Here is a 16,564-nt window from a genome sequence, read left to right on the forward strand (position 1 = left end):
TGGGCAAAAAAAATGAGAGGCACAAATTCAAGATGGGTGACACCTGGCTTGAGAGCACTACATGTGAAAAGGATCTAGGAGTCTTGGTTGACCACAAACTTGACATGAGCCAACAGTGTGACGCGGCAGCTAAGAAAGCCAATACAATTCTGGGCTGCATCAATAGGAGTATAGCATCTAGATCAAGGGAAGTAATAGTGCCACTGTATTCTGCTCTGGTCAGACCTCACCTGGAGTACTGTGTCCAGTTCTGGGCACCACAGTTCAGGAAGAACACTGACAAACTGGAACGTGTCCAGAGGAGGGCAACCAAAATGGTCAAAGGCCTGGAAACGATGCCTTATGAGGAACGGCTAAGGGAGCTGGGCATGTTTAGCCTGGAGAAGAGGAGGTTAAGGGGTGATATGATAGCCATGTTCAAATATATAAAAGGATGTCACCTAGAGGAGGGAGAAAGGTTGTTTTCTGCTGCTCCAGAGAAGCGGACACGGAGCAATGGATCCAAACTACAAGAAAGAAGATTCCACCTAAACATTAGGAAGAACTTCCTGACAGTAAGAGCTGTTTGACAGTGGAATTTGCTGCCAAGGAGTGTGGTGGAGTCTCCTTCTTTGGAGGTCTTTAAGCAGAGGCTTGACAACCATATGTCAGGAGTGCTCTGATGGTGTTTCCTGCTTGGCAGGGGGTTGGACTCGACGGCCCTTGTGGACTCTTCCAACTCTATGATTCTATGATTCTATGATTCTAGTATGAATAAGAATGCAAAAACACAGCGGGCCAGAAGTCTAAAAAAGCGGGAGAGGAAAGAAATGCTGAGTAGTTGCAGCTCTCAGGGAAGGTGATGACGGGGCATTACCAAAAGAGATCTGAAAGAAAACAGAAGGATAAAACACTGGTTTTCAAACTCTATTCTTTGAACCCCAAGGTGAAGCTTATCAGGGATTCTTCTCACTTAATAGCAGTAATAGAAGTCCAACTTCCCCAAAAGACAGCTTGTCAAACAGCAAGTGTTCCAGATGCACTGGACAAAGATGAGGCTCATGTTCTGTATGAAATGACTAACCCAAGAGCATGTCTCAGAATAATCTTCTACCCCACACAGGTTATTTGGAAGACAAATCAATGAAAAAGAGTTCCCTAAGAGGAGAAAGATTAAAACCACCGTCACTGAGCAAGGTAAGGACAAAAGACTATTCAATTAACTGATACGCCTTTACTTGATTTTTAAAAACTGAATTTGTGCAAAGACTAAAGCAGAGGTAGGGAACCTGTGGCCCTGCAGACACTGGACTCCAACTCCATTAAGCCCAGACAATAGTCAGGGAATCTACAGTATTTATCCAAGATTTATCTAATTATAATACCAATCTCGATATTCATCAAGCCTTCCAGCACTTGATACATTTCCAAAATACCCAAAGACAAACAGATTTCCAACCCCAGGGCTATGGCAACAGTGACTTCCGGGTAACATAGGTTGGTACAGTTTGAAACCTATGTCAAACTTGAAATTTTACCCCATGAATTCTAAACCAAGCACATCATCAATAGCATATATTAATGTTTTAAGAATTTTACTTTCTCCCCAAAATATAATTTCTTTTACAGTTTATTTTTATTTTCAACAAAAGTAACAAAAATAAAAACAAACAATGAAAGAAAGAAAAGTATACACAAAAACATTATCAAATCCATAAAATGGGATTCTCCGAATCCTTGCCTTCCCTCCCCCCTGCCCCAGTTCCATAAATTTTCTTTTCAATTTCTTTTACAGTTTAAACGAAGTCCTATTTTGTGTTTTAATCTAATCTGATCTGTTTTATAGGCCAAACATCTCAGTAGGAACAAACCCTGTACAGACCGATAAGTTCATAAGCACTACTTCAGAGTTGAACTAGGGCTTAGAGGAGGAGAATAGTGCAAAGTTAAAGCCACAGAAAATTATTTTTTCTTCCTTCTGTACAATTTACTCCCCCCCCCCCGCCCACAACTCTATAGGAAAATACTTTTAAAAGATAAAATACTGTGCAGAAAACATGTTGGAAACAGAAGACATTTTGTAAAACAACCCAGATCAATGTTCCCCATTTCTGGTTCTTGATTTTTCCTAGATTAGGAGGTCAATAACTGATACTCAAATACAGTTGTACCTTGGTTTTCAAACAGCTTAGTTCTTGAACGTTTTGGCTCTTGAACGCCACAAACCCAGAAGTGACCGTTTTGGTTTACAAACTATTTTTGGGAGCCGAATGTCTGATGGGGCTTCCAACTGGCTGCAGGAGGTTCCTGCAGCCAATCATAAGTCTTGATTTGGTTTCCAAACGTTTTGGGAGTTGAACAGACTTCCGGAACGGATTCCGTTCAATTTCCAAGGTATGACTGTACTGGCAGATTTACATGTGCAAAGTTAAGTCACCTTGAGGTGAATACAGAGAGTGTAAGATCAAAATAGCTTTGATTCACAAGGTATAGCAATTTCACATCAATGGGGAGTTGGTACAATTTGGAACTCCTGTTAGGCTATTAATGAAGACTTTGAAAAATGTTAAAAAATCAACTGTAATACAGTTTCAATTTCATTCACTAGACTTCAAATACAGTAGATACTACTTGACGTTCTGAATTAATACTGGATTTCACTTTGAAACAGGCTCAAAGACAACCCCACATTGATAATGAATGTAGTGGTAAACTGAAATTTCCAATTCTGCTCAACAGGTGAACATGAGAAGCAAACAAGGTTTTCAAAGACATTCCCCCCTCCCCCGAACCCTTATGATGCATAATTGACAGAACTAAAGACACATTAGCCAGATAAGGATTCTTCTCATTCCTTGGAAACAAATATATTTTGGATTTCATAGGAAACTGGTTTAGTTTATGTTGTGAATGTCCACAGGGCCTGAAGGAATGTTGGGCTTCTTTTTAAAAATACAGTGCTATCCTATGCAAGTTAACTTAGAAGTAAATCCTCTACAGTATGTTCAATGGGGCTTACTTCTTCATTCCCTTCTCATTACTTCTGCTTTGCCTCTTACAACTACCACAAATGATTTCACATAGTTCTCTACTTCACTTTTCATTGTAGCATGTGCAATCATGTTTGCCCTACAACTTTACCACTATGACTAATAGGGGCTAACTATTATTGGAATGGCACCAATCACTGCAGAAGCCATACTTCTCCAATTGTACCCATTTCTTAGCAGATCTTTATTGTGGACATATCCAGCAGCGGCTAGTTCTGTTTCCAGCTGACTTTGCACACAGCAGCAGAGGTGATTTAAAGGGCCTAGAATATTTGTCCTGTCCCAATTCATCTTCTCCTCATTCTTCCCCCAAGAAAGAGATATTAGTCCATTATTTTTTGAAAACACAAACAAAACCAGATGTTTTGGAACTGCTATAAAGGGCTTATGAAGTACAATCCAAACAGAATTGTTACCACAGAATCTAAATATGTAACCTCTCTAGGAATATAAGCAGATGCAACATAAACACACAAGGTATCTAGAGCAAAGAAAGCATTTTCAGCACTTTATGGAGAGCCTGTTGTCCATAACACATATGCTGAGCTACCATTGATGACTGTTCAGAAGCTTCAGCAGATATAGAACTCTGCAGCCCATTTTCTGACAAAGCAAGTGTCAAGAGCAAAATTGCCACCTTCAGGTTATGAAACTATGCACTGTCAGGGCCAAAAGGGCATCCAGAAAGGAACTGTCAGTGGATTCCCTGCAGTTACTTCAAATATTTATATGCTGCTTTTTCAACATTTTTCACTAAGTGGCTTACAAAGGAAAGATAAAACCATAAATAATGCAATATGACATTTAACAAAACACATGAAGTCCAGAATAAAGTGTATTACATCAATCAAACATGGAAATTTGAAAAGTAGGGGTCCTGTTGGACAAGGTTTCTCCCCTTCAAAAGTGATTGCAGATTCTGCAGCAGATGGACTGATACTAACCCAGACTACAGCCAGGGGAACCTTTGGACTCCAAATGTTGTTGAACTACAACTCCCATCATCCCTGGCCACTGGCTATGCTTGCTGGGTCTGAAGGAAGCTGTAGTTCAGTCACATCTGGAGGACCAAAGTCCATATCTGGACTACAGCAATCTGCTTCCCACCAGCATTATCTCTGATTTGCCTGAATTCAGCTTATCGGCTCAATAATTTTTTTCTGAACCCAGCTGCAAAACCTGGTTAAAAAGAGAAATGTTAGCTCCTGGATACTTACTTAATAAGATACAGAACTGGGCATCAGTGTACTGATGACACCCAAAGGTGATACTCCAAAAGTCTGGAGGAACTTGCACAATGATTTCATACAGATGTTAAACAGCAGTAAAACCCTGAGCCCTGTGAAATGCAACACAGCAGTTGTCATGGGGCTAAAAGCCTCTCCAATGGTCTCCCTCTTGGTACATTCAAACTACAAGGAATGAAACCACTGAAGAGCATACCTCAAAATGCTCTAACAGGTGCTGGAGACTGACAAGGTCCACAGTATCAAAGCTGCAATGAGCTCCAAGAAGGTCAGCAAGGACAGTGCTTCCCATGCTGATCTCCAGGCACAGATCTACCACGGCCACTTCTGAAGGCAGACTGAAAAGGTATCAAGGAAGAATGCAGCATCAAATAACACCTGGAATCTCTTTGCTATCATCTGTTCCAACAACTTCCCTGAGGAGGGAAGGGTGGACACAGGTCTGTATCTGGCTAGGTCTTCCTTTATTCAGAGAGACTTCTTTTGGGAGAAAGCAGATGACAGCTTCTTTTACAACATAAAGAGCAAAAAAGAGCATCCTGCTGTATCCTGAAGGCTCACTAAGGACACCTGCGCAATTCAGATAACCATATCTCAGCTTCCTTTGCCTGTTTTTTCTGAAGGTAAAAAAAATCATTTAAAGCTCTCATTTCTGTGCTTCTGTGCTATAAACAAGGAAGGAGGCACACTTTTGTTTGTGCCAATCTTCACTGCTAGGACAAGACACCAGGATGTGTCAATCTAATGTGTTATCATGCAGAGCAACCATATGACCTACATATATTATAATAGATGAAAAGCATTTAGCAATGGTCACATTCTAAAACCATCTAGACTAATATAAAGTTGATCAAGATGGTAGAAGGATGTATTCTTTGAAGCATAACTGACTGAAAACCTTGAGGGGACGCATACTCTTTGTCCATGGTTATGTTCTGCAACTTCATGATTTAAAGTAGAGTATACACACCTTACAGCAACAAATGCCTCCTGGATTATCTCTGCTCTCTTATCATATCTGCTCCCCCATAACTGCTAAAATGTTTACAGTGGTACCTCGGGTTAAGGACTTAATTCGTTCTGTAGGTCCGTTCTTAACCTGAAACTGTTCTTATCCTGATTTCTGTTCTCATCCTGAAGCAAAGTTCTTAACCCGAGGTACTATTTCTGGGTTAGTGGAGTCTGTAACCTGAAGTGTCTGTAACCCGAGGTACCACTGTACTACTACAAGCTTACAAGAAGAGGATTTGAGGCTACCAGCAGACAGACTGCTGTTCATTTTGCTATAGCATCTTACACAGAGGAGCTCTAGATGCTTAACCTATTGCAGTTACAGGCTTCGCTTTACACATGAGGTCAAATGATGGTGCCAAAAGAAGCAGGACTGTTTAGCATGAATGGGGCACACCTATCCAATACTGCAGAACTCATGCAGAAAGGCAAGAGAGCTATGGCAGCAAAGTTGTCATGCTCAGCTTCTTATCCGCCACTACACAGCAGCTTTAAGTGATCAAGGGTCTCTTACTTCACTTCCTTAGCAGCCTATTCCTCTCAACCATGCAGTCTTCTCATTTGCTCATCCAACCATCACCTCTCCCATCAGCCATGAAACATCACCACCCTCCTGCACATTCTCATTTCTCACCAAATCTCCCTTCTCAGAAAGAGCACTAGAGCAGTTCCTCCACCATAATACAGCAGCCTAATTCCACACCCTTTCCTTTGACGCCTTACCATTTTTAATTGCTCCTAATATATAGATACCCCACTTCCCACCCCCAAAACTGCTCTTCCATGCAGAAAGCCTTTTTTAAAACTCCTCTCACATTCCCTGGCATGTCTCTGGAGGCGAGGGAAGCTGGTGCAAGCACACCAGGGGGGCTGGCGGGACAGGGAGGCAGGTGGTAAGGAGCCCACCTCCCTCTTCTCACCTTTTCCTAACCGAATCTTCGTTTCGGGAGGGCATTGTGGAAAAATCCCAAGCAGATGCCCTTAACATTGTGTGTGTGTGATTATGTTCACCTTGTATATAGACCTATTACATAGGCAGGCAAGACGATTTCCTTTCCTTTCTTTTTCAAACCTACATGCCCTTTTTATTGCACGGGCACCTGGCCGCAGAGACTGGCCAAAGGCGGGATGGCACAATGTGGGGAAAGCTCCTCGGCCAGAGGCCATGTTCTTCCGCCCCCTCCTTCGAAAGGGCTCCTGTGTGGCACAGCATCCCCGGCACATGCACGCCGGCCTCCCCGGGCCTGTGCACGGGCGGGGGAGCGCGCCTGGGGGAAGATGCGGAGGCACCTCACCCGCCCTTCCCAAGAGGTGCCAGCAGCGTGGCCCCTCACGAAGGCCCGGAGCTGCCCCCTCGCCCCCCTGCCCAGCCCCCGGCGTCACCCGCCGCCCTCCTCACCGGAGATACTGAGCGCAAAGCAAGCTCATCCTCCGCCGCCGCCGCTCGCCCGTTCACGCCGGCCCTGCCTTGGGTCTCACAGCTCGGGCCCGCCTGCCGCCCGGGAGCCGCCGCAGCCCGCGCTGCCGCTGCCGCCGCCTCCGGCCGCCGCCATCTTCCCGCGTCGGGCCCAGGCTCTTCCTGGAGGGGGAGGGGGCGAGGGGAGGGGAAACGGCGCCGCTCTCCGCCTCCCGCCCGGGAGGGAACTCTCGCGAGACCCGCTCGAGACGCCCGCAAACGCCTCGCCCGCGCGCGCGTCGGGGCGGCCCAGCAGACAGGCGCTGCCAGGAGGGTCGGGCCAGCTCCGCCGCCAAGTCCTACCCCCCCCCCGCACCCCCGCACCCTCTCGCCCTCAGCCCACACTTCCGGGCGCGGCCCAGGCTCGGGCCGGCCCACTTCCGCCTCCAGTGCGCCGCGGAAAGCCTTCCCCGTTCGCCCTCGCGCCCGGAGTGGCGGCGCGGGGGGAAGAGGGGCAGCCAGCCCCCCGTCCCGCCTTCCTATTGGTCGAGGCAGCGCCATGGCAACGGAGGGTGCGTGGCGGGGGGAGGAGGGGTGTGCGCGAACAGCGGCGTGAGCCGTCGCCATGGCAACCGCAAGCGCTGCTCCGGCCTGGCCCGCGGGTGCGCGTGCGGGATCCTGGCCCGCTGCCGCCTCCTTCCAGGGGCTCGCCTCCGCCCTCCCGCCTGCGGGAGAGACCCCGATGGCCCCCTCAAGAGGTGTCGCTGAGCTTCCACGGGGATTGCTGGCAGCAAGCGTGGGCGCAGGATCGCACCCCCTTCATCGAATCACCAGGTAGCGCAGGAGGGACTCTTCACCGCAGGATCGCGGGTTCGAGCCCCATGGGGCGCAAAAGATTCCTGCATTGCAGGGGGTTAGACTAGATGACCCTCAGGACCCTTCCAACCCTAGGATTGTACGTGCTGGCAGTTGCTGCTGCAAATCTTAAGAGAATCTGAGGGGAAATTCTGGGAAATTCTGTAGAACTGTTGAGTTGGAAGGGGCCTATGAGGGTCATCTAGTCCGACCCCCTGCAGGGCAGGAATCTTTGGTCCAACCTGGGCCTTGAACCCAGGACCCTGAGATTAAGAGTGTCTCCTGCCCTTTGAGCAAGAGGTTGCTGGGGCATCTCCCTTGCCCGCCTGTTTCAGAAGCCTTGGAATCTTAATGTTCCCAATTTAACAATTGGAGGCTGTTGGTTCATATATGTCACTATGCAACTCTGGAGCCGCCAAACAATGCAACTGTTTGGTTTTTCTTGGTGTTGATAACCAATATTGGCAGTAAATTGTAGAGCCTGCCAAGCTCTTTTGTGGACCCTGGAAGCTGCACACCCATAATCTGCCAGGTTTCACCACAACTCTTTTCCTAAATTGCCAAATTCCGCCTTTACTCAAAACCCCAGCACCACCACCTGCCAGATTCTCTGGCTCTGACCCTGTGACCTGCTGGATTATCTTAGTCTCTGCCCTGCTGGCACCACCTGACCTCCTGGCTCTCCCTTTGGTCTTGCACAGTGGACCAGTGTTTTTTGAAACCAGGCCAGGCTTCATCACTGTATCAGTAAGATAGTCCTCGTGGGCTCTCAGGCAATTCCATTTTGTTCTTACCAGCATATGTCCTATAACATCCAGCTCTGCCTGGTATACTAAAAACTGTCAGAGCATAAGGGTTAGAAGGCTGAGCTACAAATCAATCAGTTCCCTATTTAGATCTTGTCTGTGTCATGAACTCACTAGGTAGTCTCAGGCAAGAGGCAAGCCAGTCTCTATTGATACACTGCATTGTTTGGGACTTGGATTTCTACTTTCTTTATACTGTATTGTAATCACTTTGCAGATCATGGGCCTCAAAAGTGGTTTATAAACCCTTTAAATAAGCAAAACAACTAAGTATTTGCAGGTTTAAATCAATTTATTATTAAATGACATATTAATGACACGCCTTAAATTTAATCAGCATTCTCAACAACTCTACAGATGGCTCTGGATTCATGTCTTCTTATTAGTGCAGAGAGCGTCCAGAAGCAAAAAAACCAACAAAAAACTTCAATACATTTCTCTCTGAGTCAGGAAATGTTTTCTGCTGTGTCATAGTTTTAATGTGGGACATGAGCAGCTCCTTGGTACACAAGCTACCGGTATATCGCACTTTCCCTGGGCGTGATTTCACACTGAAAGGCGATCGGTGTCTCATTTCAAAATCCTTCATTGCAAAAGGGAGTCATCTTCCCTTTCTCATGTGAGACTAAGCATGCCTACAAGGCTGAATACCTGACTTAATATGAATCACAAAGCTCATTAAAGAGATGGTGAAAAGGGAGAGCTAGAGTGAGTTTAGCTATGTGACTAAAAATCACATTGGATGTGAAGCTGGACTTAAATGAAAGAGACCTTGGCTTAGCCCCCACTTCTGCCAAAGACTCGTTGTGTGGCTTTGGGCAAGTCACTCTGGGTAGACAGGCATGTGTGCACATTTTGGGATCCTCGCGTTGGGGAAGAGGATATAATCAGTGAGGTAATAGTTACCCATATGGTGATGGTGGTTAGGAATCCAGGATGTTGCCTTACACTGAGTCAGACCATTGGTCCACCCAACTCCATATTGTCTACACTGACTGGCAGTATGGTCTACACCAGCCCTCTCGAAGCTGATGTTAGAAGGGGGAAATCAAGCATGTAGGAAGCTTTTACGTGATGTAATTGCCTCTCACTTGAAACTAAAAATGCCAGCAGTATGAGCAGAATACCAGAGGCGGATATGGCTGTCCTGTGCTGTCAAAAAGACTTATAGAGCACAATGGCATAGGTTTTAACCATGCATATTTTTAAAAGGAAACCAAAGGTCTTTGGGGTGCCACATAGTCTGGGGTGTGTGTGTGCTGTGGTCTAAACCACTGAGCCTCTTGGGGCTTGCCGATCAGAAGGTCAGTGGTTTGAATCCCCGCGACGGGTGAGCTCCCGTTGCTCAGTCCCTGCTTCTGCCAATCTAGCAGTTCGAAAACATGTCAAAGTGCAAGTAGATAAATAGGTACCACTTCAGCAAGAAGGTAAATGGTGTTTCCGTGCGCTGCTATGGTTCGTCAAGCTGGCTACATGACCAGGAAGCTGTCTGTGGACAAACGCCAGCTCCCTTGGCCACTAAAGCGAGATGAGTGCTGCATCCCCAGAGTCGTTCGTAGCTGGACTTAACGGTCAGGGGTCCCTTTACCTTTTATAGTCTAAATGCTCTTGAAAGTTGTCGTTTCTGCAAAAAGCTAATCTGATGCGATGTTGGAAAATATGCACCTTATTCAGGTAGTTAATACAATCACAGGCTCTAAAACTATGAGAAGCATATCCATAAAATCAGATGAGTTGCAGTCCCATGTACAGAGCCACCCGAAAGAAGCAAGCGCTGTATTCCTCACAGTTAGAGGCTTTGTACTAAAAGATTAATTTCTTCTCTGGAGCCAATCAATTTAATACAGGTTAGAGATCTAGGCAAGTGTGTTCCACTCATCCTTTCCTTCCCTCAGTGTTCCCATTTCTTAACCAGCGGCATATTTTATTTTTCAGGGGTGGGGGAGCACCTCATCTAGTTCTCAGAGTGAAAGTTATATGCTTTGATTTTGCACTCATTTTTCAAAGTAACCAGGATTGCTCTTTTTTTTAAAAGAAAAAACACCCTGGAAAGGTTATAAAGGGTTTTCCATTTATGGTCAGAAGAGGAAGTGATAGTACGGCTTCCACAGTGTCACCAAAATAGCTCAGCTCTTCCCAGAAGAGATGGGATGCTTGGTCTGGCCTTCTATACCCAATGTCCCAGAAACAGATTTCTGTAAGGGGTATGGGGGCCTCTCAGCATCCTTAGCAAATGACCCTTCCCAGGATTTCTTGGGGGAAGCCATGACTGTTAAGCATTTACACTGCTTTCAATGTATAGTGCAGATGGAGCCTTATTCTGACTAAGCATGTATAAGATGGAACAAGAAGAGTCATACTAGGGTTGCCATCCCTTCTATTAAGTAGTGGGTGGAGATGGCAGACGACACAGAGATTTCTCCAAGTGGTTCTTTAGAGTAAGCTGGAACTGAACTGAACGGAACAGCTCAGCCAGCCTACTTTTATAGGCAGCCGGCTGTCAACATTGTAAAAAGAACACCCTGGGGTTTCCAGCCTAAATTAACTGACGTGGACCTGAGTGGCCAGTGACCAGGACAATACCCCTGGTGGCCAGGGTGAGAACTTCAAGACATAACACCTTCCTCCGAGGCAGGTGGAAATTCAATATGTGCACATTTCTCTATAGCTGCATTTCAGCAGGGAGCAGTCTGTTCCTAATTAACATTTAAGTCTCCATTGGAGGGAGAACTCTGCCTACCCAAGGCACACTTTGCCTGCAGCATTTTCTACTCGGGGCTAAGCAAAGTGCGGTGCTAATCTGGAAGTCCACCCCCCCCCACTCTAAATAGCTGTGGGGTGTATGTGGCATGATCAGGACCTGGGCTCGGGTGCAGAAGGAGGGGGCCAGATGGCCATGTGTATTACACCAATTGTTTAGCACACAATTAACATTCCCCCCCCCATTCCATGCTTTACAACTGCTTCTGTATTCCTAATATAGCTGTAATTAAAAAGAAAGTTCTATTATGGTTTACACAATATCGCATAATCCTGTATGAAGACAGCTTTAATTACTTCTGGTGAAAATTCATAAGATGGCATAAGAATTTGCTGATCAGGCATCAGTTGCTGAACTTGGGCAATATCAATACAGAGGTTTATTATTGCTAGTTGTTCTCAAACCCTTAGAAAGCCAGTTAAATTCCAGCTGTGATTTTGGAACTTAGTTGTGCCACTAAAAAGGGCAGAATTTCTGAAATGTTGAAATATGCTATTCCATTACCTGAAGTCAGATCTTCAGAAGGACTGTGAGTATATATGAGAGAAAATGTAAACTCAGGGCCACTGAACTTTGGAACATCGTGCCATAAAAATTCCCCCATCAATGCACTCTAAATGTTTCTATCGCCAGTTGAACTCCAGCGGTCTACACTCTAGTGTGAGATGGGGATCCATGCCCACTGGAATGTGTTTTATGACCCAGTAGCAATTTACTGAGCAACAGTGCATAGTTTTAGAGCCCTTTAGCTTCTGTTTTGCTATGGAGATTGGTCCCAATTTGAAGCCTGCCTCCACACCAGGGGAATAATAATGACTCCCATTTACATTTTGCAGGGTGGTCCTGTACCATACTTTACAGATGACAAGCCTTTTTAAAGGGCTGTAAGAGCAGAGTCTCTATTCTTCCAATCTTATTCTCAGTTTGAAGAGCTGCCTGGTCAAAGTCCTGTTTAAAGATAAATGGGCATCAGAAGGAAGAGCAGGGTCATTGAAGTGCCCATCAGCAGTGAGCACTTGGACTGAGCAGGCACACAGGTCACAGTCTTTCCCACTTGGTAAGATGCATTGTATTTCTATTTAGTATCCCCCCCCCAAAAAAAAAAATTAGATTATGCAAATTTTAAGCAAATATTTCCACCCAATTTATTTGTTGCCACTCTGTAGGTTGTTGTTGTTGTTTAGTTGTTCAGTCATGTCCGACTCTTCGTGACCCCATGGACCAGAGCACGCCAGGCACTCCTGTCTTCACTCTGTAGGTGGCCACCCTAAAATTCAGCTAAGTTAAATCAATTAAATCTGGATGATGCATTGCAGTTTCAGGTCCTGGTGCCACACCAGGCTAGATCAATGGGATAGCATGGATAAACTATTTAGGGAATGCATGCAAGGAATCGACCCAAATACAGATTTTGCATGATCAGAAGCTAGGTTTGTTTTGCAACCATAACAACAAGAAGGATCAAACCTTTCTAAAACGTTTGCAAGGATAACCACCACCACCACCACAACAGTAGCTGTATAAAAAGAGTGTATTCTTTATTCCCAATGTAGTTTGTGGCTAATCTTTTTCAAAGGATGCAAACTCTACAATTCTGAAATGAACAAAATAAAATTAATGTGTAAATGCATATTAAAAATCAATGTTAGTATTTTTCAGTAGCATCTCCCATAATAGATTCAGGTAGGTAGCAGTATTGGTCTGATGCAGTCAAAATAAATAAAAAATTTAAAAATTGTCCAGTAGCACCTTAGAGTCCAACTAAGTTTGTTCTGGGTATAAGCTTTCATGTGCATGCACACTTCTTCAGATACACTGAAACAGAAGTCACCAGACCCTTGTATAACAGTCATCAACAGGTTTACCATACCCATTGAGTCAATCACCCATCTCCTACTACCCTTCTGATAAAAACCCCACCCCACCCTCCCACTATATATAAGGGTCTGGTAACATCTGTTTCAGTCTATCATGCACACGAAAGCTTACACCAAGAACAAACTTAGTTGGTCTCTAAGGTGCTACTGGACAATTTTTAATTTTTTAATTTATCTCCCATAATATGAGCCTCAGTCACTTAATACATACGATTTCAAATAGGCTCTGGTATGGTAAAAATAACGTACTTCACACAACACAATTAACTCAAAGAATTCAGAATGTGTGTTGCTTTAAAATAAAATATTTTAAAAGAATTCAATACATTAATTGACCATAAGCATATCAATGGCTATTAGCTGTGATAGCTATATGGAATCTCATGTTCAAAGCTGCATACATCTGAATATTAAATGTTGGGACCAAAGAACAGGAGCTTTTGTCTCACCATTGATGAAAATACTGGACTAGTTCCTGTTGGAATATTATTATACTGGCACAAGCCTGTAGAGATAGTCTCCCTAGCATCAAATTAATCAGCCAAGGGCAGAACCTGGAAGCATTCCTAAAGTCAAAACAATAATTTTAGCTCATATTTAATGTTTGCCCTTTCACTCAATGACAAACAAGTAAAATTGGATATTAGTAATAATTAGTGCTTTGGGGTTTTCTCCTATAATGATGAAACACACACATTTTTTTCCTAATTCAAAGGTTGGTGGAGAAGCTATTACAGGTTTAGCATCAGGTGTTAAATGGAAAAGAGGTTGGAAAAGAGCAGCCCACTGCTTGAAGCTAAAGTCATGAGTCAGTGGGGCTTTGTTCAAAAAAGTCTGATAACAGTACTTCTGACTCACAGTCGGGGAGACCATACGTGAATGTATCCAGGGATTTTTACTTTCTGACTCCACTGTTATAGCTTGGAAATGTCAGGAAAGTAGGAGGGTGGTAAGATTCCCAAGAAGAAATGGGCAAGAACAAAGGTCAGTTTCCACAAACCACTATGTAGCAGCTGAAAATGACATGACTCATTCTCCCCATCTTTCCAGAAAAGTTTAGGATCATTCACTCCATGTTGTAATATCCAGGGTTCTACAAATTCACTCATCAGGTAGACAGTAGAGCAACTGTCCTTCCCCTAAGTTTTCTGTGAATTGAAGAGAATGCAATGAAGGAGAGGAGACTGCCATATTTCACACTGTTTTGGCTGTGCCAAAGGTTGAGGTTGAGCAGGACCCTGCTTTTCCTACAAATCTCCTGCATGTTCCAAAGGGTTTGCTGTTGGGATAACCAGTCTCATATAACCTACATGCTTAAGTCTAATGCATGAAGGGGTTAATGCCATGGAGTAAGCTGTCCTGCCAGGCTTACCTTGGGGGGGAAGGTAATCAAGTCTATTGTTGCTCCAGCTCAGACCGCATAGCTCTTACAAGCCACTTTTGAGTTCCTAGAATCATAGAATCAAAGAGTTGGAAGAGACCACAAGGGCCATCGAGTCCAACCCCCTGCCAAGCAAGAAACACCATCAGAGCACTCCTGACATATGGTTGTCAAGCCTCTGCTTAAAGACCTCCAAAGAAGGAGACTCCACCACACTCCTTGGCAGCAAATTCCACTGTCGAACAGCTCTTACTGTCAGAAAGTTCTTCCTAATGTTTAGGTGGAATCTTCTTTCTTGTAGTTTGGATCCATTGCTCCGTGTCTTCTTCTCTGGAGCAGCAGAAAACAACCTTTCTCCCTCCTCTAGGTGACATCCTTTTATATATTTGAACATGGCTATCATATTAACCTCCTCTTCTCCAGGCTAAACATGCCCAGCTCCCTTAGCCGTTCCTCATAAGGCATCGTTTCCAGGCCTTTGACCATTTTGGTTGCCCTCCTCTGGACACGTTCCAGTTTGTCAGTGTCCTTCTTGAACTGTGGTGCCCAGAACTGGACACAGTACTCCAGGTGAGGTCTGACCAGAGCAGAATACAGTGGCACTATTACTTCCCTTGATCTAGATGCTATACTCCTATTGATGCAGCCCAGAATTGCATTGGCTTTTTTAGCTGCCGCGTCACACTGTTGGCTCATGTCAAGTTTGTGGTCAACCAAGACTCCTAGATCCTTTTCACATGTAGTGCTCTCAAGCCAGGTGTCACCCAACAATTTAGGAACAATTTAGATCAACAATTTAGGAACTTCCCCCAGTGTAACTAAGCTAAGTTTTACTGCCTGTGCAACTTTTGCAGAATGGAAAAGCACACAATTCTGGCCTTTGGTAGGTTTGTAAGTGTTATGTCTGGAGTCTGGATCCTAGAATAATAGGCTGGGAGGGTTTTAGAATGTAGCATCTGATTGGCCGTTGGAGTTGTCCAATCAGGCTCCAGAAGGGAAGTTTGAATTAGCCTATCAGGTGTGACTTAGGGTGTGATTACAGGATATATAGCCTGGGTCTGGGAGGGGCCCACAGCTGAGACGCATCTGATGATTAACTGATTTTACCTGACATCACTGAAATAAGCTACATGAAACTGATGGCTTTTCTCTGAGTACCATATTTTTCGCCCTATAGGACGCACTTTTCCCCCTCCAAAAATGAAGGGGAAATGTGTGTGCATCCTATGGGGCGAATGCAGGCTTTCGCTGAAGCCTGGAAAGCGAGAGGGGTCGGTGCGCACCGACCCCTCTCACTCTCCAGGCTTCAGGAAGCTCTCCACAAGCCTTGGGAGCTCCGCGGGAGTTCCCGTCGGGCTCCCAAGGTTTGCGGATAGCAGCCTGCATCCTGAAGTCTGGGGCGCGCTGCACAGCGCGCCCTGGGCTTCGTACAGATATCGGGCAGCCCCACAAGCTTGGGGGACAGCGGGGAGGCGCAGCGCCGCCATCCCGCTGTTCCCCGACCTGGTTTGGATTCCCCGACCTGGTTTTGGGGGGGGGGGAAATAAAGGAATTCCCCCCTTTATTTCCCCCCAAAAAACTAGTTGCGCCCTATGGGCCGGTGCGCCCTATGGGGCGAAAAATATGGTATATTTCAGTAAGTAAACCATTTTTAATTAACCAACCATGTGGTCTTGGTACTATGGAAAGAGAGGAACTTTGAAAGGAACTTAGAAGTGCATATTTTAAAGGCCTAAGAGCCTAGATTTCCACACTTTGCTTTGCTTTATGTTTTGTGATTTCAAATCTCTGCTGGGGCTCCCTCACCAAAGAGTACCTGCCTCAAGCTTGGATCTTGGGAGTTAGTAATTCTGTTTTCTATACATACCTGTTTCCCCCCTTGAACCAGCACAGCCTTCGTCTAATCCAGCTTTGCAGGAATCAAGCATCTCCCCTTAGCTCCCAGGCATATGCAGAAAACTAGAACAACCACTAGTAAGCTAAGCCAAAGTTGCTTTAGTAATTAGTAATTGTATTGTAAATTGGTAGTGTTATAATGAGGTTATTATTGGATTGTAATTGAAAACTAATAAAAATTATTATTACAAAAAGTCAAAATTGGTGGACTCCTAGTGGCTTCAATATTTTGTGTATTTCCCTGACAATATCAGCCAACATTGTGGAGCGAACACTGAGAAACTCACAAAAGGATGGCACCAGGT

At 45.0% G+C, this 16,564-nt stretch overlaps 1 protein-coding gene across 3 annotated transcripts in view; it reads right to left on the reverse strand.

The window, feature by feature from the left end:
* SMG7 (SMG7 nonsense mediated mRNA decay factor) overlaps positions 1-7,023 on the reverse strand; it is a 75,065-nt gene extending 68,042 nt beyond the window's left edge. The window contains exon 1 of one of the 3 annotated variants that reach the window (XM_053391099.1): positions 6,687-7,023. In XM_053391099.1, coding sequence (XP_053247074.1) covers positions 6,687-6,715 — 29 coding nt within the window. In that variant the 5' untranslated portion in view covers positions 6,716-7,023. The remainder of the gene's footprint in view (positions 1-6,686) is intronic. The other 2 variants (XM_053391103.1, XM_053391102.1) reach the window with 2 other exon arrangements.
* Between the last annotated feature and the right edge of the window lie 9,541 nt (positions 7,024-16,564).

Source organism: Podarcis raffonei, chromosome 6 (genome assembly GCF_027172205.1).
Source record: "Podarcis raffonei isolate rPodRaf1 chromosome 6, rPodRaf1.pri, whole genome shotgun sequence".
In the NCBI taxonomy this organism is placed as follows: Eukaryota; Metazoa; Chordata; class Lepidosauria; order Squamata; family Lacertidae; genus Podarcis; species Podarcis raffonei.